This window comes from Leptonychotes weddellii, chromosome 3, assembly GCF_054177405.1.
Source record: "Leptonychotes weddellii isolate Sample4059 chromosome 3, ASM5417740v2, whole genome shotgun sequence".
NCBI lineage: Eukaryota > Metazoa > Chordata > Mammalia > Carnivora > Phocidae > Leptonychotes > Leptonychotes weddellii.
Genome location: NC_138371.1, coordinates 105855306 through 105883121, shown reverse-complemented (window position 1 = coordinate 105883121; position 27816 = coordinate 105855306). Strand labels below are relative to the sequence as shown.

At 39.8% G+C, this 27816-nt stretch overlaps 1 protein-coding gene across 1 annotated transcript in view; it reads right to left on the bottom strand.

The window, feature by feature from the left end:
- TNFRSF19 (TNF receptor superfamily member 19) overlaps nucleotides 1-27816 on the bottom strand; it is a 75527-nt gene that overhangs the window by 37945 nt on the left and 9766 nt on the right. Inside the window, exons 2-5 of the mRNA XM_081815277.1 lie at nucleotides 26753-26857; nucleotides 25236-25346; nucleotides 12128-12306; nucleotides 2979-3070 (exon numbers count right to left, since the gene is read on the bottom strand). Coding sequence (XP_081671403.1) covers nucleotides 2979-3070; nucleotides 12128-12306; nucleotides 25236-25346; nucleotides 26753-26821 — 451 coding nt within the window. The 5' untranslated portion in view covers nucleotides 26822-26857. The remainder of the gene's footprint in view (nucleotides 1-2978; nucleotides 3071-12127; nucleotides 12307-25235; nucleotides 25347-26752; nucleotides 26858-27816) is intronic.

The window sequence follows — 27816 nt, the reverse complement described above, 5'->3', positions numbered from 1 at the left end:
TGGCTAAGAAAGCATCAGTGGTGCTGACCAGAGCCCAGGGCAGAACTCAGAGCCTCTCCTGCGGCAGGGGGCTATAGCCCCCAGACTCCAGGGCTGCCCCAGGTCCCAAATAAGAGCTGCCCCCAAGTTCAGGGAAGTCCCAGCCTCTCACTACTACATATATCCTTGAAACAAACCCCATTACTTTTTTTTTTTTTAAGATTTTTATTTATTTATTTATTTGAGAGAGACAGAGAGAGCACAAGCCGGGAGAGGGGCAGAGGGAGAGAGAGAAGCAGACTCCCCACTGAGCAGGGAGCCCTCCGTGAGACTCGATCCCAGGACCCTGAGATCATGACCTGAGGCAGACAACTGAGCCACCCAGGTGCCCCAAACCCCATTACTTGAGGAAGCTTGAGTGGTGTCACTTTCTTACAGCTGAGTCTAAATAAAACAGGAACTCCTCAGCAGGGAAAAATTACTGGAGAAGTAGTTCTTTGTGGATGAGTTGAAATACTCAAAGTAGAAGAAATGAAAACATAAGGCGCCTTACATAATTCCCCCAAAAGACTTCAAGACCTCTTTTTGAGGAGATTAGTTGTGCCCTGGAATTATTCCCAAAACCTGTGCCAAAGGCAGCAAACTTTCCTTTACAGAGATAAGGATTAACACTTACTAAAGACCCCTGACTGTTGTTTCGGGATTTGAAAGGCTATTACCTTGTGCACTGCATTTGGGACTTACAAAAATAATTTGTTTTTCTTTGCTTTCTAAAGAGTTTCATATATGAAGAAATAGATCTATACATATAAATTAAGCTAGTTAATTTTCTTTTCAAATTGTAACTTACTCAGGGCTTTACAAGACATTGGAAGTTAAATGTGAAAACTATGTTTAAAGTCTAATTTATGACGTCTGAGCTTAGCCAGATCCCTAAAGGCAAAAATTCCAATGCCTCAGACTTATGACCAGATCATATTAAATTTAAACCGAGTAAATTAAAGAGAAAAAAAAATAATCCTAGTACTTTCCAACTCTACACTGGGCAATAGCAGTTACTTTACTAAATCTTTTAATGGTAGTTTGGGATGAAGTGCATGATCTTAATTTGCCTTCTGGATGAAATGATGGAAGAGCGGACCCACAGGCAAGCCCAGGTCACCGCCCCATTTTGGTTGGCAAGAGGACATGTCCTTTTGCAGAATGTGCAGCATAAAAGACCTCCTCTATGTTTGATTTTTAGAGTTTTTATTTAAATTATGAATATTAGAACAAACAGGGCACCTGGGTGCCTTAGTCAGTTAAGCTCAGGTCATGATCTCAGGGTCCTGGGATCGAGCCCCACGTGGGGCTCCCAGCTCAGCTGGGAGTTTGCTTCTCCCTCTCCCTCTGCCTGCTCCCTCTGCTTGTGCTCGCTGTCTCTCAAATAAATAAATAAAATCTTTTTTAAAAAAGATACATTTCTTTCTTAAAAAAAAAAGAATATTAAAGCAAACAAAAAGTCAACATGTAGTAGATTAGATCAGCCAACAGAGGACAGATTAGACAGCTTGGTTTTTCTTCGGGAGACAATGTGTGGTGACAAAAGCACAATGTTTGGGGGCGTTAGGTAGACCTGGGTCTGAATTGTGTCTCCACTATTTCCCACCCAACAGGGGAAAGTTCATAACCTTTCTGGACCTGGTGTCCTCATTGACAAATGTAGGCTGATGATGGGGCAGTGAGAAAATTAAGTAAAACAACAGTTTACCTATTATGACTGATACAGAACATTTGATACTCCATTTGTTAAATGCAAAGACTTATTTGGCAAATTGCTTGCATATTATAAAGAAGAGGGTCACCACACATTTTTGTGAAACTTAGAATCTTTTTTTTTTTTTTTTTGCCTTTCTACTACATCAAATGAAGAAGAGAAAGTAATACACTTTAGTAAAGGACATAATAATATGGACTGCAAATTCCATGACATTCTTGGAAACGTAAGTACTGTGTGGCCTTATCAATAATGCAATAACTTCCAGTTAGTTCAGAGGGGTCTTGTGTCAGAAAGAAGCAAGGGGACATCAAAGCAACCCTAAATATGCACATCCATATTAGCAATGCTCTCCAGAAAGGCATGAGCAACCTATTCACAGGATCAAGCACCTTCCCTCACCCTCCCTGCTGGACTTTGCTGGTGCCTGTGTACTAGAAGCACAGCTCACTAGAGCCCTGCTTAGCAAAGACAAGCCCTGAGCATGCTGGGGGAGCCCACCTGCTGATTTCTTTCCCCACCCATCACCTGTGAGTTTCCATTGGCCAGATGTGTAGTTAGGATCAAGAAAAGCGAGGAGCTACTCTCCTTCCTATTCAACATCAATGCAAATTGATAACTTGTAACAAATACCTTTTATATGGAAGGAAAAAATACGATCAAAAAGATTATTGTTAAATACAAAGAATAAAAGGCAAAATTTTCTCATTTACAGTTGTATTCCCACCATGCAGTGGGTTTTCTCCTCCTGTTTACTTGTTAAATGAAAAAAATGAAGGAGTGAAGGAAATGAGCCAATATTTAATTTAAATACATTAATTAGGGCAGGTGATTCATGGAGAGGAATGTCTCTGGAAAGGCAGGGAAGCCACCACGTGATAGTACAGGGAGTAAGAAGGGAAAACACAGGAATTCATGGGGCTGAGGCAAAGACATTATGCCTTAGGATTTGGATCACCTAGTTAATTGGAGTTGCCTGAGTAATATATCTAGAGTGAGAGATAAAAGTTTGAATGAAACAAGCAGCAGCAAAATATCTGTATTTCACTCTGAGATTCAAATCAAGGGACACAGTTGGCTGACTGAGGCACCTAACAAAAGGGCTTTATATCCTGCTAGAAGCTTGACAAAAGAAAGCATGCTATAAGCCCCACCGTGGAGAGAGATTTTGCTCCATTTGCTAACTGTAGAAAAGTTTCTAAAAAAAGGCCGAGAGCCCTTCTGCTGTGTTTGTATGGAGTTCACTCACAGTGTGGCTCATAAGGAGGAGGAGGGTCTCCGCAAGGTACGCACTCCATGTCTTGAAAACCAACAAGCTTTGTCTTCCTATAAAATCTAGAAGAGAAAAGAAAAGAATCCTCATTAGCTCTTTCTTCTAAGCTCAGAGTTACAACAAACAGATTCATGATAAATTATCAGTCCTCTCCATTACCGGTTTTATTTAAAAAAAAAATAGCAACTAAAAGGCTTAAATACAACAGTATCTTAGACAGACACATCCTTAGATGCAGTGACCCCTTAAGAAATATCAATTTTACTAAACATAACTTTGTAAATTCTACTCAGCCCCACTATACTGAGGTGGTGGTGCTGGTAAGGGAATAGGAAATCAGTGGTCTTTGGCATTTCTATTGTCATTTAAACGACAAAACCCCTCCTAAATCAAGTGCCAGTTTTTAAACACTTGAAATTCAGAGACCAAAAAAACCAAGCAAACTATAAAAGTATGGAAAAATTTAGGGAGATGCTTATACAGTCTTCATAAGGGGATCTAGAAGGATCTAGGCATGATAAGAAACACAGCAGCCAGAACGGAAATCAACAGTTTTCACCACACCCCCTCACACCCCCCACAAAGACCCCCACACACCCACACATACACACACATGCACACCGATACATACACACAGCCACACACACACACATGCATACCCATACATACACACACATACACACAGATGCACAGACACATACACACACCTGCACACCCTCCCCACACACATAATACACATCTGCACACACACATGCACACATACATACACACACCTGTACATACACACACTTGCACACACATACACACAGACGCACACACACTTGCACACACACATACACAGACGCACACACACATGCACACCCATACATACACACATGCATACACACAGACGTACACACACAGACAGTATTAAAGACATCTGAAGAGCAAAAATAAAGCATCAGCAACACAGTTAATGGGCAAAAGAAAACTGAAAAATAGTTCTAATCATAGTATCCTCTATAACTTCAGTCTGTAGTAGAAACCTTAAAAATCATAATGGTAAAGGTGAACACTGCAATTGAAAAACAGGCAAAGGACATTAATTCCCCAAAGAAGAACATTTCATAATTTTAAAACTGCATAGTTGAAACTCTAAAGAGCATGATGCAATTAAATTCTTAAAAATTTAACCTCATTAAACTAATCGAGTAAAGGCAAGTTGCAATGAAAAGATCCCATTTTTACTTAGAAAACTGGGAAAGTGTTGGTGTGACCAGTGGCATTATAAATTGCTACTTGTAGGAGGGCAGCATAGCAATATGTCATCAGAATGCAATAAAATTTTTTATATATCCTTTAACCAGTAATTTCATTTTTTCGAGGTTTATCCTAAAGAAACAATCAAGTGGGTGAAGCTGTATTTAGAACAATGCAATCACAGTATTGTTTATGAAAGGGAAAAACCCAGTTAGGCACAATTTCAATAATGCAACAGGAGATATGACTATCCATGGTAGTCCCAAGGCAATGGAATACAAAATGTCCTTTAAGAAACAATGATGTAGATCTCCTATATGTATTTTTTTTAACTCATGAAATAGCAGTAAGTAAAAAAAATAGGAAAGGTGAGTAATATAATTATATATTGTACAGGCACATACTTTGGTATATAGCTCCTTTCAGATTTTTTACCAAAGCAGCTAAAATAATTTACACATATATATTGGCATTGAAAAAAATTGGAAGGATATTATATACCAAATATTAACAGTGATTATTTCTAAATATATTTCAAAATCTATTTTTCTATGATGAAATAGTGATATGGAGAATAAATTTGCAGACCAAGTCTATAGAGGGCAAGATAGATGCTATTATTTTGTGAAATTGGGTATTGTAGTAGCAAATATGTATGATTTATGGTTGAAGAAAAATCTGCATTTAAAACTAGGTAAATTATCTCAAATGCCCAGATACATTCAGTATTTGCTTAGCCTTCCTTTTCACACTTCCTGATACTGAAACATATCACAAAGCTATAATAATCAATGTAGTGTACAATATACAATACAGTATAATAAACAGTTACAGCTATAATAATCAATATTGGCATAAAGACAGACATGTAGACCAATAGAACAAAACAGAGAGCCCGGAAATAAACTTTTACATATATGGTCAAATAATCTTCAACAAGAGTACCAAGACCACTAAAAGGGGATGGGATAGTCTCCTTCACAAATGGTGCTGGAAGGGGCGCCTGGGTGGCTCAGTTGTTAAGCGTCTGCCTTCGGCTCAGGTCATGGTCCCAGAGTCCTGGGATTGAGCCCTGCAGCAGGCTCCCTGCTCGGCGGGAAGCCGGCTTCTCCCTCTCCCACTCCCCCTGCCTATGTTCCCTCTCTCGCTGTGTCTCTGTCAAATAAATAAATAAAATCTTAAAAAAAAAAAAAAAGGTGCTGGGAAAGTTGAATATCCACATGTAAAAAAATGAAGTTGGAACTTTATCTGACACCACATACAAAAACTAATTCAAAATGAATTAAAGACCTAAACATAAGGCCCAAAACTATAAAACTCCTAAAAGAAAACAGGAAAAACTTGATGACGTTGAATTTGACAATGATTTCTTGGATATGACACCAAAAGGCAATCGAAAGGCATATGTGAAACAGACAACAAAAGGAAGGATACATTGGGCTACATGAAACGTAAAACTGTTACGCATCAAAAGATACAATCAATGTATAGTTATCCCCAAACTCATCAAGTTGTATACATTAAATATGTACAGCTTTTTACATGTCAGTTATACCTCAATAAAGTGGTTAAAAAAAGTTAAGTCACATCAAAAAAGTATTAACTGATAATAAAATAATAATTTTTCCAGGATTAAAAAAGATACAATCAACAGAGTGAAAAATGAACCCACAGTAGGGGAGAAAATATTTGCAAATCATGTATCTGATAAGGAGTTAATATTTGAATATATAAAGAACACCTAAAATTCAACAACAAAAATCAAATAACCCGATTAAGAAAATGGGCAAAGGACTTGAATAGATATTTTTCCAAAGATGATATACAAATGGCCAATAAGCACACGAAAAGATGGTCAACAGCAAACGTCACTCATCATTAGCAAAATGCAAATCAAAACCACAATGAAGTATCACCTTATACCTATTAGGATGGCTACTAAAAACCAAACTAAAACAAAACAATCAGAAAATAACAAGTGTTGGGGAGGATACGGAGAGAAACTGGAACCACTGTGCACTGTTCATGGGAATGGAAAATGGTGTAACTGCTGTGGAGAACAGTATGGCGGTTCCTCAAAAATTTAAAAATACAACTACCAGATGATTCAGCAATTCCACTCCTGGGCTGTATCCAAAGAACTGAAGGCAGAGTGTGGAAGAGATATCTGCATATCCATGTTCCTAGCAGCACTATTCACAATAGCCAAAAGGTGAATGCAGCCCAAATGTCTGAGGAGAAATGTACTTTCACATCCTACAGCATGGATGAACCTTGAGGACATGTTAAGTGAAACAAACCAGTCACAAAAGACAAATATTACATGATTCCACTCAGAGTAGGTATGTAATCAAATTCATATAAACAGAACGTAGCCAGTGGTTACCAGGAGCTGAGGGGAGGAGGAAAAGGGGAGTTATCGTTCAATGGGTATAGAATCTCAGTTTGGGAAGATGAAAATGTTCTGGAGATCCGCTCACAACAATGTGAATGTACTTAACATTACTGAACTGTACATTTAAAAATGGTTAAGATGGTAAATTTTATGTTATGTGTTTTTTACAACAAAAATGCATAAAAAATTTAAAATAAGGTAAAAACCATAGGCCAATGTAAATGAGCTTTCTTATTAAAGATGTATTTCTTACTAAACCCTGTAATATATTCAAGTGTCTTTGCTAATGATGAGTGACGTTTGCTGTTGGCCATCTTTTCGTGTGCTTATTGGCCATTTGTATATCATCTAATATTATTTATCCTGTCAGCCAGAAAATTTGCCAAATTATAAGTAATTGAACATTGACACAGTCTAAAATAGTTTTATACATAAACACTCATTCTATATAATCAGGACAAAAAGTGAAATAAAAAATGTAATAGGCAACATTTTCTATATCAACTTTTGATATAGAAATACATACATTTTCTAGATCAACTACTGATATGGAAATACATACTTTAAACATTGTCTATATCAACTATTGATATAGAAATACATACATTTTCTATATCAACTATTGATATGGAAATACATACTTTAAACATTTTCTCTATCAACTATTGAAATAGAAATACATACTTTAAAACTTCTTGGGAAACAAACATAGACATTTAACATTTTTAAAATAAAGAAATCTAGTGATGGAAGAGTCTTGAGGTCTGAGCTTTCCCTGACAACTGAATAAAATAGCCAAAAATTTATTGATTAAAATATGGGTTTGAGCCATCATGGAAATGAGGCTAGAAGGTGAGCAAATTACATCAGGTTTTGAATGATCATTAAATATGAAGTAGAAATAGCTTGAAATCCTACCTGGAAATGAGGCTGAGTGGGCACATGGAGTCTCAAGGCTCCCGTGTGTATAACCACTGCTCACAAGGAGAGATGATGCTTGGACGTTACTCTGAGAGCCGCTAACAGCAGCCACACAGAGATTATACAAAAGCACTCAGAATCTGCTCTGCCAGTTTCTTTATGCCAATGGCTTCATGGCAGAATCTAAGATTTTTTAACTTAATTCTTAAATTAAATTTTAAAATTTAATTTAATTTAATTTTTTAATGAAAAATAATTTTTTAACAAAATTTTCAAAACCATCAACTGACTCTCCTTTTTTCCTGTCTTGTACAAAGTGACATTAAATCAGAACCCTAAAACACAGAATATTTACTAAATTATAAATGATATACTAACCATCATGGACATCGTGTTTTTAATTTTTAGAAGAGTTGCCTCAAAATTATCCTCCAATTTGAAGATGAAGGTACAGAAATTAGAGTTTCAACATGTAATTGAAAATATTAAGTGCATAAATAAATGTATCAATCTTGAAAAATTATTTTACTTTTTCTTGCTTAGACTGCCATGGTTTTGGGGACACAGAAACATTTGCAACTCTGCTTTCTGACCAAGTGAGGAAGGACACAAGTTTTAAAAAATAAAATAAAATAAAAGGGATCAGGGACATTTACAGGTGTCTGGCTAAACTGGCTTCTATAGTTGAACTTCAAATTTTACTCTGGGCATTCAGATAGCTAATGCAAAAAAACAAAAGGAAATCACATTGGATTTTACCCAATCATGGTCTGATGAGAGGCAGCATGTAAATACATCTTTTAGATCCCAAATTTTCTCCAACACTGAATTTGGAGAGGAATTTTTAATTGAACTGAATCCAAATAACACAGTTTGCCTAATGAACACCATGTTTGAAGAGTGCTCTTTTAAGAAAGCCTGGTTGTAGGGCCACCTGGGTGGCTCAGTCAGTTAAGTGTCTGCCTTCGGCTCAGGTCATGATCCCAGAGTCCTGGGATCGAGCCCTGCATCGGTTCCCTGCTCAGTGGGAAGCCTGCTTTTCCTTCTGCAGGCTGCTCCCCCTGCTTGTGCTCTCTCTCTCTCTGACAAATAAATAAATAAATAAAATCTTAAAAAAAGGTTAGCTATCCTCATTACTAGAAGCAGCAGAGAACTGGCAGGGGCCGGGTTATTCTTTCAGGCCGGGCCCCAGGTCCCCTTAGCAGAGAAAGGATGGGAATATGGGAGGCAGAGGAGGAGGCCGGAGGCCCACTGCAAAAAAACAAAAAACAAACAAACAAAAAACAGTCATGTAAATCTTTCACTGGCTCCCAGGAACATTAATTGGTGAGGAGGTCAAATATGTATTTCATGCTTACTGTGGATTAGGCACTCTGCTTGGCACTTTGCATGCATTATAGTCTCAATCATTCCACTAATCTGCGGGTTGGTATTATTAGATGATCATTTGTAGGTGAGAAGAATGGGTGTCAGAGAAACTTAGGAATTGGCCTAAAGTCATTGGACTTATTTGGGAACAAGGGCACTGGCCATCTCCAATCACTCAAATTGAGGGCACAGAGGACAGAGTATTCCCACACAGTACCACTACTGGGAAAGAGGCCGCTACCCTCCTGCTGGGGCTGAGCCTCTGGGCAGCAGAAGATCCTTATCTGGGTGAAGCTAAGGCTTCAGAAGGCAGGAGTAACATCAGAAATGAAAATGTCCACCCTCTGACTGCCTTGGGCATCACTTTTCTGGGAGCAATATGCAATTTGTTTATTTTCTTTCTGCCTCAATTTTCCTGTCTATAAAATGGGTTTCAATTATTTACCTTCTTCACACAAATATAGTGAAGCTGGGTGAGCACTTTAAAACACTCTGGAAGGCCTGGGTAAAAGTCACTATATAATTATTGCCTGCCTTGTACATTCATGCTGGCTTAGAAAGGATGTAATTTTAAACTAATCATATAAATAAACTATGAAACATCATTCAAATGTCTACTCACTTATATATGACTTTCCCACATCTAAGCATTTACTTAAAGAATGAGCAAACATTGTAGAAGCTAGAGCTGTGGGCTCAGATGACAATGAATGAGGTTAAGCATGAGGAAGCACTTTTGGGGGGAGGTCGTGGGGAGAATGCACCCTCTCTCACACTCCGGCTGCACACCCCTGTGGGTTCCCTCTTTGTGAAAACCGGATCCCCTGGTCCTGTGCTTTTCCCTACTCTCTCTGCCCCTGAGTCTCCTGTGGACCTCCTCTTCTCCCTGCCCCACAGAGGAAGAGAGCAGATGGAGACTGACATGCTTTTAGCAGAACTGTAGAGTAAGAACAGCAGAGATGAGGCAGATGTTTGCTTCGTGTTCCTCAATTATGTTAGCATAAGGTCAAAACTCTGGGTACTGATATTCACAGGTATCAGCATCACCTAAGTTATAGACCGTTCCTTTTTTTTAAGTAGCAGATTACTTGAGATCTAATTCACATATATTAAATCCACCCATTTAAAGCATAAAATTAAATGGTCTTTAGTGTACTCACAGAATTGTGCAACCATCAGAACAGTTTTAGACATTTTTATCACACCAAAAAAGAAACTCTGTACCCTTAAGCAGTCACCCCTCACTCTTCCCAACACCCCCACACCCCCCCCACCAACCACCAGCCCAGGTAACCACTCATTTACTTTTTGTCTTTATAGATTTGTCCATTCTGGACATTGCATATAAATGGAATCATATAATACTTTTTTTGTGATTGGCTTCTTTCACTTAGCATAATGTTTCTTAGGTTCATCCATTTTGTTGCATGTATGAGTGATTCATCCCCTTTCATCACCAAATAACATTCCCTTGTTTGAATGTACTCCATTTTGTTAACCCATTTATCAGTGGTTGGGTATCTGGGTTCTTCCCACTTTTTGACCATTATGCATAATGCTGCTATGAACATTTGTGTACCCATTTTTGTGTGGACAGGTTTCTAATTGTCTTGGTTCTATACCGAAGAGCAGAATTGCTCAGTCGCATTGTAACTCTATTTCAGCTTTTTGAGGAACCGCCAGACTGTTCTCCAAAGCAGCGGTACCATTTTCCATTCCCACCAACGGTGGACGATGTTTCCAATTTCTCCCCATCCTCACCAACCCTTGTCATTGTCTTTTTGGTCACAGCCATCCCAGTTGGCTTGAAGTATGTGGTTTTAATTTGCATTTCCCTGATGGCTAATGACATTGAGCATCTTTTCATGTGCTTATTGGCTGTGTATCTTCTTTGGAGAAAGGTCTGTTTGAATCCTTTGCCCATATTTTAATTGGGTTATTGGTCTTTTCATTATTGAGTTATAGGAGTTCTTTATATATTCTAGATAAGACAGTTCCTTATCCCATATATGATTTATAAATTGTTCCTCTAATTCTATGGGTTGTCTTTTCATTTTCTTGATGATATCCTTTGAAACACAACAGATTTTAATTTTGGTGAAGTGCAAGGGCTCTTTTTTCTTTTATTGCTTGTGCTTTTGGCGTTAGACCACTACATTTCATACCTGTCCAGGTGCTGCACCTTTGCATAATATTGCATAGGGTCGCAGTTGGCCCATCAGGCCATCTCTTACCCTGCCCTTCAGGCCCACAGGTTTGTCTTATCTTCTGCCCCTCAACAAGAGCCCCAGAGCCCCACTGTGCCATTTGGCCAGAACTACTCTGATCTGTGGGCATGTTCTGGCTAAGTCTAGTTAGAGCCCTGCCTCTGCAGTGACTGGGAGCCCGGATTCCCGTGTTAGACTCCTAGAGTCCCTGAACTCCAGGGTCACGTCCACATTAGGGCCTGTCTCTGCGTTCCCTGTGTCCACAGCGTTCTTCCCCCACACACCTACTTAGCAAACTGCCTCAACTCCTCCGAGTCTTGTTCGGAGCTCCCGTACCCAGGTCACCCACCCAAACACTGCCCTTTGCCTACCCATCGCTGCGCATGCCTAATCCGCCTTATGTGCTCTAGGATCTCCTTCTTCCACAGAAATCATCCTCTGCTACCTTTCTGCAGAATTTACGTCTTTATTATTTACTGTTTAGATCTTTCTAAAACCCTTATTAGGATACAATCTCCACGTGGGTAGGGTTCTTGGCCTCTACCTCAGCAATGCCTAGTTTCTGCTAAAGCAATGCCTCCTAGCTGCTTCACAAATACCCGTGGAAATGAGTGAATGGCCGTGATTTGCATTTCTCTGATCGCTAACGAGGATGAACATGGCCGTGTGATCACAGGCCGCACGTGTTTCCTCTTTTGTGAGTTGCCCGTCCCCTCTTTTGTCCATTTGTCCACGTTTTCTTTTTCATCGATTTATAGGAAACTCTTTAGATTCTCGTGACACTAATCCTTTGTTAGTGCGCTTATTCATTTTTATTTATAACCGGCGCCCGCCACAGCGCACAGCCCACGGTGGGCACAGAAGTCATGACCACCCGACAGAGGCGTTCAGGTTCCTGTTAGTGTGCGTTCACCTTTAGGAGGGAACAAGGGAAACGCCTGTTTAAAAATAATTCCATAATTACGAGGGAAAGAAATCGCCCGACGTACCCCGGCAAGCAGTCCCCGCAGACGGCATCGCTGGTGACGGAACAGTTGGCCTTCTGGAAGCGGTTCACCGCGGCGCACTCCAGGCACGGCTTGCATTTCTGAAAGCCCCAGTCCTCCTTGAACCGGTGCGGCCTGCATGTCATGCACTGGGCATCCTCCCCGTAGCCAAAGCCGCATTCCTGCGGGGATTAACAGGCAACAGAACGCTATTCAGACGTGGCAAGCGTGAAAAAGACGGCTGGGATAAAAGGAAGACCTGGTCTAATAATTACCGAGTGCCGGCCTTCCTGGATACAAAGGCGGCCCTTTCAGCAAGTTCAAATGTGTCTCCCACTGCTAATAATCTCTCTTACTACCAGAAGTATACTTAGTCATCCACTTTATTCAAGAAGCCACGAGCATTTGAATAACAAAGGTTCTCCAGGACCCCCACTGCTGCATTATTGATAGCTTATGGCAGAATTATGGCACTTTCTTCTTTTCTAATTAAGCCAGTCATGGGCATGTTCAGAAACTAAAGTCAGGGAAATATCCAGACACTTACTCACTTATCGAGGCAGAAAATAAGTACTTTGATATCAACAGTGATATTTTAGAAATGAGGCTGTGTAAGAAATTTCCTAAGCTGACAAACCTAGAAATCTATTCAGTAGAGAGCATCTTGACATGTTAGCTGTGTATTGTTGTGTGATAGGAGGAAGATTCTGACATATTTTTTTTTAAAGATTTTATTTATTTATTTATTCATTTGAGAGAGCGAGAATGAGAGAGAGAGAGAGAGAGAGAGCACATGAGAGGGGGAGGGTCAGAGGGAGAAGCAGACTCCCCTGGTGAGCAGGGAGCCTGATGCGGGACTCGATCCCGGGACTCCAGGATCATGACCTGAGCCGAAGGCAGTCGCTTAACCAACTGAGCCACCCAGGTGCCCCCTGACATATTTCTTAAAAGAACACTACATGCTTGTGTGAATTAAACTGTGTGATACTAAAGGTCTCAAGCTTCTCTAGATTTGAACGTCAGAACACAGTACTGCTTTCCAAGGATGGGCAAAACAGATGGTTCTTTGATGCACCATATGAGCATTTCCACAAGGTCCAGAACCAAATAAATCATAGCCTATCATATAATGTAAATACAATGCAACCATAAGAAGAATGATGTAGATATGGGTTCATGGTAGCTTAAAAAAGTTATAATACAGAATTAGAAGTATGATCCCATCTCTTACAAAAATATTAATAATTACTACTAACATTTATTGGGTGCTTACTCAGTGCTGGGAACTTCATACACATTATCTCATTAATTCATATGTCTTCCAAATGAGGGAAGCACGATCATTATTCCCATTTCATGAATGGGGGTATGGAGCTTCCCAGAAGGTACGTACCTTAACCAAGGTGACATAGCTCATGTTAGAACCAGGATTTGAATCTACACCATTTAATTCTGGAATCAGATTCTATACCCCAACACTGTAGGATCCATCTGGTACTTTAACTCTCCACATGGAGAGCATGCTGAACAAGCCCACAAACATAGCTCAGTGCAGCAGAGGGAGGAAGGACTCCAACAAAATCTCTTAATTTCCTCACCTGTAAACTTTGGATGCAGAATGCAAATCCCCACTAGTTCAAAATTCCCACTGGCCTATCAAATTTATATACTTAAAGTCCTTTATCTGTATTTAAATGCACAGTCAATTAAGCAGTACTGGTCAAAATTTAAATCAAAACCAACACAAAGGATAGTATTCCCTAGAGTATTCCCTGTACTCAACAAACTACTGAATAAAAGAGATTCTAATAACACTTCAGTTCAGTTTTACTAGTTAACTCGTGCACATCTTGGAGGAGCGATACCTTCCTTCTTCTTTTCAGTTACTCAACCAACCTTTCCAATGTGTACCATGAACATGCACAACAAAGAGTGGGGAAGGAAAAAAAAAAAGCAGAAGGTCACCAACCTTCTGAATCCTGAGTGCTCCAACTAGACAATGTTCTAAACCAAGGCACAGACGGCGGAAGGAAAAAAAATTTGAAGAACTAATTCACAATTAGAATTTCTTTAAAATTGTTAGCAGGGATTATCTTGGGGGGGGGGTTTGAGTGAAATCATGAGGTGTTTTGAATTTTTATAATTCTGAAAACATTTAATTTTTGCCAAATAGCATCTATTACTCTGACAATCAGGAAAACACCGAAGATACGTATTCAAAAAGAATTTCCTGGGGACGTGGATTAGGTCTTTGCGGGGAGGTCTCTGCCATTTTGGGTGCTTTGTTTATGGGCAATGTGGTTCTGCACTGGGGCAGAAGTGTGTTCTTGCTAAGTAGTTGCTGAGAGAGCCGAGTGCATCCAAAGACTCTCCTTCAGTGTGACAGGAGCCGCCCTCTCACAATCTTCCAGGATCAAAGTGTGGTGCATGTGACATTCAGAAGGGGGATGGGGACCTCGTTGTCCACAGCCTCAGTATCTCCATGTCAAAGGTTCATGCGAGAGCAAAGTTCCAGAATCATACTTTGATCCAGGCAGCTTGGATTGTAAGGATGTCATGTGCAAGTTACAACACAACAAAGAAAGGAAGGAAAAAGGAAGAGAGCAGAAGGGAAAACAAATGGAAAGAGAAATGAGAATGAGAAGAAGGTGTATTAACTGGGAATAAATGTCTGAAATTCTGTTTTTCAAGCGACGCTGACATAGGAGAAAAAGTGTATTATCTTCCTTCAGTGGAGCCAAAGACACATGACTTTGAACGCCGATTCTGCCACTTGTCCAATAAGTTATTTTGGGAACTCTCTGACCCTCAGTCTCTTCATCTCTGAGATGGCGATAGTACACATTTGCCCCACAGGGTTGTTTTGAGGAATAAACAGGAAAAAAACCATATAAAATCTGTAATCTATAAATCAAGCACAGAGTAGGCATTCACCAAATAAATGATACCTTTTTAGATTCTCCACAACCCAACAAACCAACTTTCCTGATTCAAGTATAATAAAGCCGCACTGGGGAACAAGAGGATCTTTAGACTCCAATTTTTTCTGAGTTACTTGAAACATCAATTTACATCTAAATTATTTTTATAGAATAAAAATATGTCTACAATGAAAATGGTACATAAAATATCATTTAACCATACCTACTTGAATCAACTACTGCGTTGCATTGTAATACACGAAACTAGGAAGCCCCGGTGTCTCTACAGGCAGCTTTGCTGTTTTAATGGCCCTGCCAGGCAGTCAACTCTCATTCCTTCATTGTTTCCGACAATTCACTTCCTCTCTCCATTCCTGAGAAACTAGATGCCTATCCGAGCGGACATGGACTTGAAGGAATTGATAGACTCATCTCTTTTGAAAAATAAGGGGCATGTAACTGTTGGGAAGATCTTTGTGCTTATTTTTTGATTCCTGACTGTATTTTAGGGTTTGTGTTACACATACATGAGGACAAATTTGACCATGGTGTTTTTGCCACATATCATTGTGTGTCATTTACATGTCACTGTACTTCATAGACTTTTTTCATGAAACTTTTTTTTTTTTTGGTCCATTCCATATTGGACTAAATCATGTATAGAAAAAAACAACAGGGGCGTGAAGGTGGCTCAGTCGGCTAAGCATCTGCCTTAGGCTCAGGCCACGATCTCAGAGTCCTGGGACCGAGCCCCACGTCGGACTCCCCGCTTCTCCCTCTTGCTCTGCTCCTCCCCCAACTCTCGTGCACACATGCTTGCTCGCTCTCTCTCAAATAAATAAAAATCTTAAAAAAAAAAAAAACAAAGCCGGTCTCTAAATGCATCATAATTTGCCTTCATTATCTGGATATTAACTTACTATTTCTGCTTAGAGTTTATATGTCTTAGTGACAACAATGGTAATTTCGGAGTAGATTTATATGAGAGGTTGAGATAAGGCTGTGTGTCCATTATGATCACAAAATAATACCTAAATGTATTAAACAGGTACTGTGAACCAGTCTCCTGGGAACTTTTATAGAGACTGATTATTTGGGGGAATTTAGTTTAAAATACATTTTCTCTAAAGTACTTGTCATTTTTTAAAAAGATAATATCAAAACACCAAAAGCTAATACTATTTTTAAGCTTTTAAAAAATGCTTGCAGTTCATAACACTCTAAGAAATTTATGAAGTGATCGTTCTCAACGTTAAATTAACTCGAAGTCTTGACTTAACTAGAAAGTCAGGGAAGATATTTCCAAGGAATTATGTGACAGCACAGTAGGTGTGTAGCAACAACAGTGTTTAGAGCGGACTGTCATATTTCTAAAGCACCATAAACAGAGAGATGCTGCAATTATTTGAAATCCAGGCTATAAAGTAAACAGCATATAAACATTAAATTATCCCCAATATAAACGTCTACTTTGATGTTTTTATTTCATCCAGTAAAACGAGGTGGTTAAAATGCCTTGACACTTTCCCCATTAAGTTCAATAAGTAACTACCAAGAGCAAAAGAGAAAAGGCTGAACAGCTCGACGTGCGGGCAGGTCTACAGTCTCCTGGCCAGGGTAGAACTGCTGAGCATGCGCTGAAATTGTGTCTCTGTAAACTCGTGTCCAACCCCCTATGGCCAGCGAAGATTTCTGGTCCCTTTTCTTTTTATCACTTTTTATACTGAAGAACTACTACTACCCACAAGATTTTTATAAACAAGTCGAACAGTACACCTTCCTTCCTATCCCTGGTCTCTTCACTTCCTATTCCCTCCACACAGGCAAACACTGTTCCCAGGTTTTGGGAAAACCTCCCAGAAATATCCTAATATCCTGTGTGTGTGTGTGTGTTTGTGTACACACTGTTCTGCACATCCTTTTTCAGTTTTCCCCACTCAGTGCGCCTTGGAGAGTGCTCCCTATCAGCATACACAGAGCATGCCATTGTGTGGCTACAGCTGAATTCATTCTACTGGAGTCTGGTCACTGCTGCATCCCAAGTGCAGGATGCAGGGGGCAACCACGGATGTCTGCTGAAGTAGGTTGGCATTGATCATGTGGTCTAATCGTGCGTCTAATGAAAACAGTATCGAACCTTTTGGGTCTTCCCCCTATTACTTTTGAATATAAAGGGAGTAATTTCCCTAGGCAAATGGTTTCCCACAGCAGACTAGTATACTACCGTTGGGAATAAGAGAAATGGTAGGAATGGATTTTTGGTGAGATAAAACAAAGAGTACTTAAAGAAGAGAGTCAGCTAGCCATGCAGACTCTGGTTAGGTTTACCTCATTTCTGACCAAACTTCACAGGCTCCTGTGAGCTACTTTCTCAATTAGGCCCCAGCCTTGGGCCTTGTCCTCAAGAACCCAGTTGTCCAAGAATCCCGTGCAGTCGGTTAAATCAGAATCCCCCACCCTCCTATCTGCTCACCCTCAATTCCTGATCAAATTTCCTCCTGCCCCTCTATCCTCTGATCCACTTGGCCCGCCTTCAGCAAGAATCCTGTTAGGTCTGCTTTAGCCAGGATCCCCGCCCCCCCACCCCCAACCCAAAGTTTCCTCTTAGGAATTTTCCATCTACTGCCCCCCACCCTGCTCCTTGGCTAAAATCCCCACTTGTCCATGTTGTATTTGGAATTGAGCCCAGTTCTATACTAAGGCCTCTCTTCCCCCATGGCCATAGTCCCTGAGTGAAATCCGTTTTTACTGCTTTCACCTCTGTCCTACTCTGGTTCTCTGACACTTTCCAGGTTACACACACTACAGCTCTCCCTCTCATCATTTTATTGGAAGGACCGTACGTGTGTGTTTGGTGAGGGAGGATACGTGGGAGGAGACTGGGGCCGGAGTGGGGGCGTTAGTCACTGGCCTGGGCGTCAGAAGTAGATATGTGTTTTATTTTTATGGAGTGTGGTCTGCCATTAATATCAATGGTAGAGATGCATTTAGGGTTTAAAGTAATCCTAGAGTCTTTGTTTTTGAAATTACGACCTGGTACCTTAAAATCTTAAAAGAAATACTTACCACTTCCCTGAATCCCTGAAGAAGCCTTTTTATTAATAAGCTTCAAGGTGTGAACATATACACATGAATAAAATAACAACCCTTTTTTAAAGCATTGCCATAGGATTCCTAGTGATTTCCCAAAATCCTGCAATAAGCAAACAATCCCCGATATCTAATGCCTCCCTCCGCCACTCTTTACCCAAAGCCTATCAGGGCACTTGGTTCTTAAAAGATTCTTTGCTTGACCAAACTTTAGCCAGGCTCCTTAACCTTCTTCCAGACCAACCTGTGCACTTCCTTATAAAACCCAGCTTTAGCAAGTGCTCTGCTGAGTCAGCTCAGCCAGAACTACCCACCCTCAATATCTGCTTGGGTTCCTCATACTCCTCTTAAAGTCTCATGGAGCCTTGCTGTCCAATCACCCTGGTTTGTCTTCAGCAAGGAACTGTTTGGTTGGCTTCAGCCAGGACCCCTCTTAGCCCTGATGCTTCCCCTCAGTAATGTTCCACCCACTGACCCATGCTTCCTGGCTATAAATTCCCATGAGCCCATACTGTATTGGGATGGAGCCCAGGGGTTTCCCCCACTATAAAATCCCATTGTGGGGGTCCCCCTCCCTACCTAGTGAATAAAGTCTGCCTTGCCATCCTTATTAACAAGTGCCACTGAATATTTTTGTCTTTAACAATACACACCAGGCTGGTGAGTAACACATAAATGTTTGCTGACTAAACAAATGGATGAACAAATAGCATTGAAGGCAGTATTTCCTGAAGTTCGTGTTGTTTTATTATTGGTATCATTATTACTTTATTCCAGGGAACAAAAAAGCTAATAAAGGTCACAGCAGCGTCCCGATGGGTAAGGCCGGTTAACTCTCCGGGGCGGTGGAGGTGGGAAGGGGGCAGGAGTTGAGGGTGGGGGTCACTGTGGCGTGGGGGTAGAAGCTGTGAGCGGCCTTCCTTATCTTGGTCCCAAGGCAAGAGAGGGCTGTATCCAGCTGGGCCATTGCCACCCAAACTGGCCGCAGCAGTAGCTCTGACACTCTGCCCAATATTTTTAAGCCACACTTGGTGGCTTTCCAATGGCGAAATGACTCAAAGTAAACAGTCCTCAAATCCCCTTCTCTCTTTTCTCCCTCTGCAAATTCAGCACTTAGCAAAAACACAAGCAGATCTCATCTACATGTTCTAGGAGCCCTTCCCCAGACCACAGGGGAGATCCTCACAGATCATCAATTGTCCAGGAAAAACATTTGGGGGCCTTGGGTCTAAGGCACTATTTATTTGTACAGCCAATAAGTTATTAACTTTGGTTCTTTGAACTTTAAAAGCTCAAATTTGGACAGAGAAGAAGTTACTTGTGGGGAAAATTGAGCGCACGTAAATGGAAATGACAAATTAGATTTATGTAGCTGGTGTTTAGAAATCAGCTTTTTAATTTCCTTTAATAAAACAACACCAAAGACATAGTCCCCCCCCACCAACTTCCAGTTTATGAAAATCTGTAATTGAGTTTTTTAAAGAAAAATTACAAGCTAGAGCTTGCTAATATCTGCCAAACATCACTGGGCTCGATTAGGTATAATTAAACATAAATAAAGTGAGCAGCACTGTAATTAAATGGCATAAATGAATCTTTTTCATGCTTGCAAATTATATTAATTTTGTGTGTGCATGTGTGACTTTCTTCATAGGGATGAAAACAACTTTCCAAAAAGTAGACATCTTTAAAAATGGGAAGCCAGACATGCACCCTTGTGGAGGAAAGTGTGTTGTTGTTTACGAGAATTAATTTCTTCACATTAACTAAAGTCATCCCAATAATTGGTTAGAAAAGCTTACTTTGAAAACCATGCCAGAGACTTGAAGACTGTTTCAAGTGGTTCATGCAAAAACTAGTTTCCTGGTTTACTGCTGGGAGGTGATCATGTTAAAAGCACATTGTTGGCATTAATACTTGGTGAGGAGGAGGGGCTGTGGCTGGGGCAGATTCTAGACAGTAAGAATTAAAAGGCTAATGTGGTCACTTCGGGAAAACAAAAGTCATCCTCTCCCACATATCACAATGCTGTTTATTTTCGCGAGCCAAAGGGCCGGCTGTGGAACACTCCTGCGCACGTTTGTGGCTCCAAATGCCCAGCATGTACCACTCGTGGAGCTATGTAAACAACATTTTGTATTTTTTTGCCTCAGAAGTAGGAAAAAGACATGATCAATTATCTTTCTCACAAACTTTCAAAACCTAAAGCCTGTAGTGGAAGAGAAAGAGACTAGCTATGGCTCAGTGGGAGAAAGTCCTCAAAACAGAGCCCAGGTGGCTCCGTGGCCTGTCCTCTATTTTCCCAAGGATACGGGAAGACTACCCATTAAGCTGAATGACCAAAGAGAACCTGACTGAGAAGAGAGGATGCTTGGGGCTTTCAGGGAAACGACTGGAAACCAAAAGCACTAAGGCCATGAGACAGCTCGAATGGCACAGGAAGGGACCCAGAGGATGCCACCCAGTGTGAGGAGCCACAGCAATGGCTCCCACGTGGCTGGGCCAAACAGGAGTGGTGGAGGAACAGAAGCAGATGGATATCTGGAAACCAGAGGCCAGGCTCAGGGTGGCTCAGCCAAGGAAGGAGAGGAAGAAGGCTGACCAGGAAGACCGCTCCTGGAATGCACAAGCATCAGGTCAACAGGATTTAGATATCTCTTTGTGTTAGAAGTTGGTCCCGCCAGAATTTCTGGAGGGAAGTTCATCCTTCTAGAGCTGCACCGTCCGATGCAATAGCCACAACTTCATGTGGCAAAACTTAAATTTAATTCATTAAAACGTAAAATCTAGTGCTTTCGTGACACAAGCCCCCTTTCAAGTATTCAGTAACACATTTCAAGTGGCTAGTAACTCCCATCTTGGCCAGCACAGATACAGACCATTCCATGATCACAGAAAGTTCTACTGGACAGCACTGTACAAGAGCACTGTGCAAAAATGAGAAAAAAATCACTACCCCCCTGTGGCCCCACCACCTTCTCCCAGCACTTACTAAGGGTGACAATGGACAGATCACCTAACCGTCTCTGTGTCTGTTTCCCCATCTATAAAACAGGAGAAGTTATACCCCCTACTTAAGACACAGGTTAAAAGGACTCCATTATTTAATATACAATTTAATATAGAACCTGACTCATTATAACAAACGTTAGCTAATATCTATTGTGGTTGCATGATATACATTACAAAATAACACCTGAAGACATATTTGAGAGGTAGTGCATCTTTGTTAAGAGACATCTTTTAGACACACATAACTCAAAGTATCTAGGGTGAAAGATTAAAATAAGTAATCATTTAAAAAGTGGCCACTGAAGGGAAGGGTCTCAATCTAAACAAGCAATAATGGTTATTATGGAGCCTGGAGCTTCTGTGCAGACTTCTTACTACCTAACAATTGAAAGGAAGTGAAAAGAGCTCAGAGGAACCCCTGACCACACAGGACAGGTGTGCCAGAGTGTGCACTGTGTCCAGGAAGGCTCTTCCGGGAACCTCCCCCAAACCCGACTACGTGTTTGAAATGGCAGAGACCTAACAATGGGAAAGTAAGCCCGAACACCTTTAGAAAAAAATAGAATTGAATGCCTTCCAAAGAAAATAATCATTAGGAGTAATAAAACCACAGATGGAAATTTTAACTCTACCTGCTTACCCAAAGCATTTCCAGGCTTTCGTTTTAAGACACAGATAACACGTTTGTAAAGCAAAGAACCTCATGACCCAGCATTTGTTATTCTGAGTTGAGAGACATGATATTAGAAAATGGACATAAGTCTTAAGTTATGTTTACTACATCAAAACAAGTAACCTAATAATGTTAGGATAGAGGTTATTTGAAAGCTCTCACGTCTGGTGAAAATGCACTTTTTTTTTTTTTACCCTTAATATAAAGAAAACTTTAGTTGTGGTTACCAATAATTTGATTCAGCTTTTCTACTTTTTAATAAGTCATTTTAAATATTTACTGTTTATTGTGCATTCAAAATTTCAAGCACCACAGGTAACCGAAATTTTAAGCCTCAATTATAAAGGTAAGGACTACTGAATTCAGTCATTTCATTACAAATTAACAGGCATCCCCCCTCCAAATTTTATGTTGAGTATAACAAGTAAAAAGCAATTCAATTATTTATAAATATCTGACTATGTTTTTTAAAAAAGCTTAGTCTTAGCCAAAAAGTAAACTTTCCCTTGATTTGTAAAATGTGGATGTCATAATTAACCAGTTGAATAGATTTGCTAATTTAAGTGATTTATCTGATTTTAATATACTCAGAACTTAGGGTTTTTTTGTTTGTTTATTAGTTTTGTTTTATTTTTTTTGTCCTCTGAAAGATATATGTTCTTGCTAAAGACTTAATCAAGGCAGCCTGAAAATCATGAATGGACAGTTTAGAAATTTTTAGCCCCAAAGCTATCATTTATTAAAAACTCAAGCTCTTTGCCTTGATTAGTTAACTAGAAAACAAATATCTATGTTTATCTATATATAGATATATATAGATATTCCATTGATATGTTTGATTCCTTTGCTCTCTTTAGGGTATGAGCAAGGCTAAGTTACTAATGTTATTTACTAGGAGCGAAAACCAAGATAAAAGACTTGGCAAAATATTTAATTTATAACATATATACACACACACAGAAATTCATTACCTTTTTTTTTTTTTAAAGATTTTATTTATTTATTTATTTGAGACAGAGAGAATGAGAGCGAGAGAGCATGAGAGGGAGGAGCGTCAGAGGGAGAAGCAGACTCCCCGCCGAGCAGGGAGCCCGATGCGGGACTCGATCCAGGGACTCCAGGATCATGACCTGAGCCGAAGGCAGTCGCTTAACCAACTGAGCCACCCAGGCGCCCTTCATTACCTTTTATATGACAAGATTAAAGTGGCATTTCTTTTGCCCTAAACACTCTCTGAGGTTGATTGATTTGTTCACTCCTTTAGCAAAGATGTACTCTGTGGCTGTACCATGTCCACCTCAAGGTAGACACCTCAGGGTATCAGGGTATGCAGGAACATGGTATTTATATTTGTAACATTTGTGCATCCGAGTGGGTCTTACCCTAATTTTTCAGTGACATCATTACCTTTACTTTTAGTCTCCCTCACTCAATTTGGCCTGATCTTCTTTTTAATGAAGAAAATGATAATAAATATTGAAACAGGGAAATATTAACATATAAAATAAGTAATAAAGGCAGAATTATTGAGATTGCTTCCCCTTGGTTGCTTCCAGTGTCATAGGGGTAAACACCTGTTTCAGAAGTTGGGGAAAATTACTACCTAGAGAAAAATAATAATTCTAGATATCCATGCAAAATTATGAAATAGAAAAACTATTATCAGATAATCTTAGCTGGTGGATTTTTAAAATAAAAAAATATTTAGGGGTGACAGGACCTTCATCCTATTTTTTAAATTAAAAAGTTAGATTTTTTAAATAAAAATGTTTAATAAAACAAGCTTAGATAAGCACACTAACTAAAAAAAGACACTAGAGCTCATAGGACCTTCATCTTCTGGTCTGATCCTCCAGAAATTATTCTGAGGTTATATTCTCTAGATTCAAAGGATGAAGGAGAAGGAGGAACTTCTTGAAAATGATTTACTCATCTCTCAGAATCTGTGACATTTCACTCAGATTTTCACCGAGATTTGGGAAAAGAAGAACTTTTGAGAGGGGGGTAGCAACTTCATCATCTATTTTCCTCTTGGGCACCGTCGCATTTTTCACTACTCTGTTCACTGATCCTAGATCTACAAGTCTGCTCTAAGGAATCCTTTTACACCCAACAGCACAAAACCTACGTCTGAAAATGCACCTTTTTACAATCAACAGGGATTGAAAAACACCAGTTGAGATGCTATAGTTAACTCAATATTCAACGTAACCCAGGGTTCAAAGGTCAGCCAGTTTCAATCCAAATGTAAAGCTCAGGATGCTAAATGGCCCCACTTACTGAACACAACCAGCAGAGAAAAGCCATCAACCAGGAAGTACTTGCAGAATGCATAATGCTTTGTTTCCTGCTGTTTGTAGATCATTGATCAAAAATCTACGAATGACAAGACTTAGCTTTAAATAACGGCCATCTCTAGGGGAAAAGGACTTCTCTTTTAAAAGTCACTTTAAGTCAAAAGAAAAATCTTTTGTTCCTTTTCTAACAGGCAGTCTTTGATGCTTTATTTAGAACAAAATGATATATCCATTATCCACAACGAGAGTAACATCTTCAAAAGGTCAGAGAATAAAGCAAATGGATGTATAGCTCTGAACACGCTCACAAAAAAGAAGGTCTGAGAATATCCAAGACTCTGAAATATGCCCTCCTGAAACACACCACTTCTTAACAAATAGCGGGTAAGATGAATATATTTAAAATGCTCCCGGGAATACCATACACCCAACATGGAGACTAATAATAGTGCTTGCATTGTCAAAAGAATGTGCAGAACCCTGGTTTGGAAAGGAACTGCCATCATGGAGCGTGCTTACTGGAGGCGCTACTTCTTGACTAGCCACGGCAATATTCATTTTAAGAGAAGGAAGGCCCAGTAGAAGAAGGTAGCATTAACATTTTCTCTTATCACTCTTTTATTTTTAAATCTTTAGTAGAGCATTGATTCTTTTTAATTCATCCAAATACACCTTAATAATTCAATTCTTTCAATGAAATACAATAAACACGAAGTACACAAAACGACATTTATTAAATTCTAATTATTAGAACCTACTCCTTTTAGCTCAGTGAGACATGAGCCAAGAATTCTGTCATGGTGTCCAAATCTTCACTAGCAATGAGCTAAAAGAATTTATCCAAAAAGAATGTATTTTAAAAACACAAATCTTTAGGGCACCTGGGTGGCTCAGTCAGTTAAGTATCTGCCTTCGGCTCAGGTCAGGATCCTGGGGTCCTGGGATTGAGTCCTGCATAGGGCTCCCTGCTCAGTGGGGAGCCTGCTTCTCCCTCTCCCTCTGCCCCTCTCCCCCACTTGTGTGTGCACGCTCTCTCTCTCAAATAAATAAATAAAATCTTAAAACAAGCAAACATACAAACCAGAAATCTACAACTTCACTAGGCATCAGATATCTACCTTAGACAACTCCATGCCTGGCCCACACTGCTTGCAGAGAACACAATTTCCAGACCGATCCCTGAATTCTTGCTGTCGACAGTCTCCTGTTTCACAAATCACTTTACATGCCTGAAAAAAAAGTTTTGCAAAAACCTTATTTTTAAAGTAAGTTAATTACATTTTTTTTTTTTTTTTTTGCAAGAAAGGAACAACATCATCGGTATTCACTCGATCACTGAATGTCAATGTTAATTCAGAGTGAGGCCAATTTAATGTTCATTTTAGGAAGAAAAATTACTTTCTGAATAAGTCAGTGGAGCAAATAAATCAATAAGCCTGATTCTCCTCTGCATTCCCTGAATGAGGTCTCCTTTTTTTTTAAATTCATGGCTATCTTGCTTTGAAACTTTTCTGAGAGCCCAAGGTAGAAAATGACTTAGGATCTGATCTCTTTTCTAGTAAGAAGCAGTGGGTGAGCAAGCTATTGCTCTGTAGAATGGTTATTACAGCAGAGGCACAGGAAACTGTTTTTGATGGTTGTAATGATGAGTACTCAATGTATTATTCAATACAAACTACCTCCACCTTGAAGCAGGAGTGTCTGTAATCAAGTCCTGCAAACAAACTAAATAAAATCGAAGTCTGAACATCTCCAGCAGGCGCGCGGGAGAATTCAGGGTGGGATTCAGGACTAGAAAAAGATCTGGGGCTAAAGGCCTAATAATCTCTTCCTGCCCCTCTTAACTCCCCTTGACTACCCATCTTAAGAGAGGTAGGTAGGAGATTCCATTCAGTCACAAAGAGACTAATCTCTCTGAGAAAGAAATTCCACTACCTCCCTCCTAGACCATTCATTTGAACGTGTCACAGCCTCAGTTGAAAAAAAGGACATTTTCTCTCCTCTATCTGAATCTCAGACTCCAACGTGACCCCATCTCCTCTTATTCTGTCTTTCAGGAAGACTTCAGGTACTATCTCTAGCATAAATAATTCATTTTACATTTGCGGATGACGATCCTATCTCCAGATTAAATAAATTTCAATTCTTTTGAACACCTTCATAGATCTTTTTGTGTCAAGCTTTCAAACATTAAAATTCTCCATCTGTCTTTAATGCTTTTTGGAACCAAAAAGGATATAAATAACCATATAAGAAGAATAGCTCTTTTAAAAATCGATTCTAATTTCTTCACAAACCATGTAAGTCATGGGCTCCAAAGAGAATCTGGTCTCGTTAGGGCCTAGGGTGTATTATAGAGACATATGCCTATATGCCCAAGGGAGCACGATTGTCATGGGGCTCTTAGTAACGCTGTGATTTTATTACTTCATCAAATGTAAATAAAATAATTTCAACAATTGCTACAAATGTCAAGACTCAGCAGCAATCTTTGCTTTTTAATGAAATGCAACATTGATAAAATACAATTTGAGAGAAAAATTTAAAAGATGGGATTAGAAATAGAAGATAGTTTCAGCGCGTACTTAGATGACTCCTTCCACCACATTCTTATGAAAGTGCAGACTTGACTTACCAAATAGGCCAGTAAAACTACAACGGTGTGAAATGCTTTCTCTTGTTCCAGGAGCACTTTTAAAGCCATGGCTCTTATTACGTGTATTTATTGTTGAAGAGTTTTCTAAAAGACAAGAAGATCTAGTTAACCAGGATGACATCGGTCACTGTGTTCTGTATTTACTCTAGACTGTTTACCATTAATGTTTATACTAGGTCATACTATTTATGCTTTAAAGGAAATCGCTTTGTAAAAGATAATTGGACAAATAATAGGTAAGCCTTTCACAGTTTAGGTGAGGAGACTGGAAGCTCTGTCTCCCTACACATTATATGCAAAACTCCTACTGGCTCTGAATTCCTAGGCTATACATAACTTTATTTTCTTCTTCTTCTTTTTTTAAAGATCTTACTTTTTAAAGTCATCTCTACACCCAACGTGGGGTTCAAACTCACAACCCGGAGATCGAGAGTGGCATGCTCTCCGGACTGAACCAGCCAGGTTCCCCTACACATGCCTTTATTTTCTACCCAGGTCTCTAGAGTGTCCGACCGCTCCACCCGGTAGAGAGTTATAGTCGAACAGTGACTATATAAACCGTCCATGTAGATGGGTTTAGTGCCAAGAGGCCAATAATGGTAATAAAATAGCAATGAACATGTGCTACATACTGTGTGCCAGGCACTGGCTCCAGCGAATTGACTCATTTACCTTCACAAGTACTCTAGAAGGGAGACACTATCATTATCTCCATTTTAGAGATGGGGAAACAGGCTCAGAGAGGGCTGAGTCCCTTGCTCAAGTTCACACTAGTAAGAGACACAGCAGGATGCACACCCAGGTGGGTTGGCTCTAGTGACCCCGAGGCATGTATACCCTGCAACACAATCTGCTCTGTTTAATAAAGACCTTACACTCGGGTCTTGGGCCTACAGCCCCACTGAGAAGCAGATATGGCTAATGTTTGGCATTTGTGAGTTCTTCCTCCAACCAGTACAGTGAAAATAATCTATGAGCAGAAAAATGAGCATTTATTTTAAAACATTTAAAAATCATTTACAAATGATGAAATTGGAGGCATT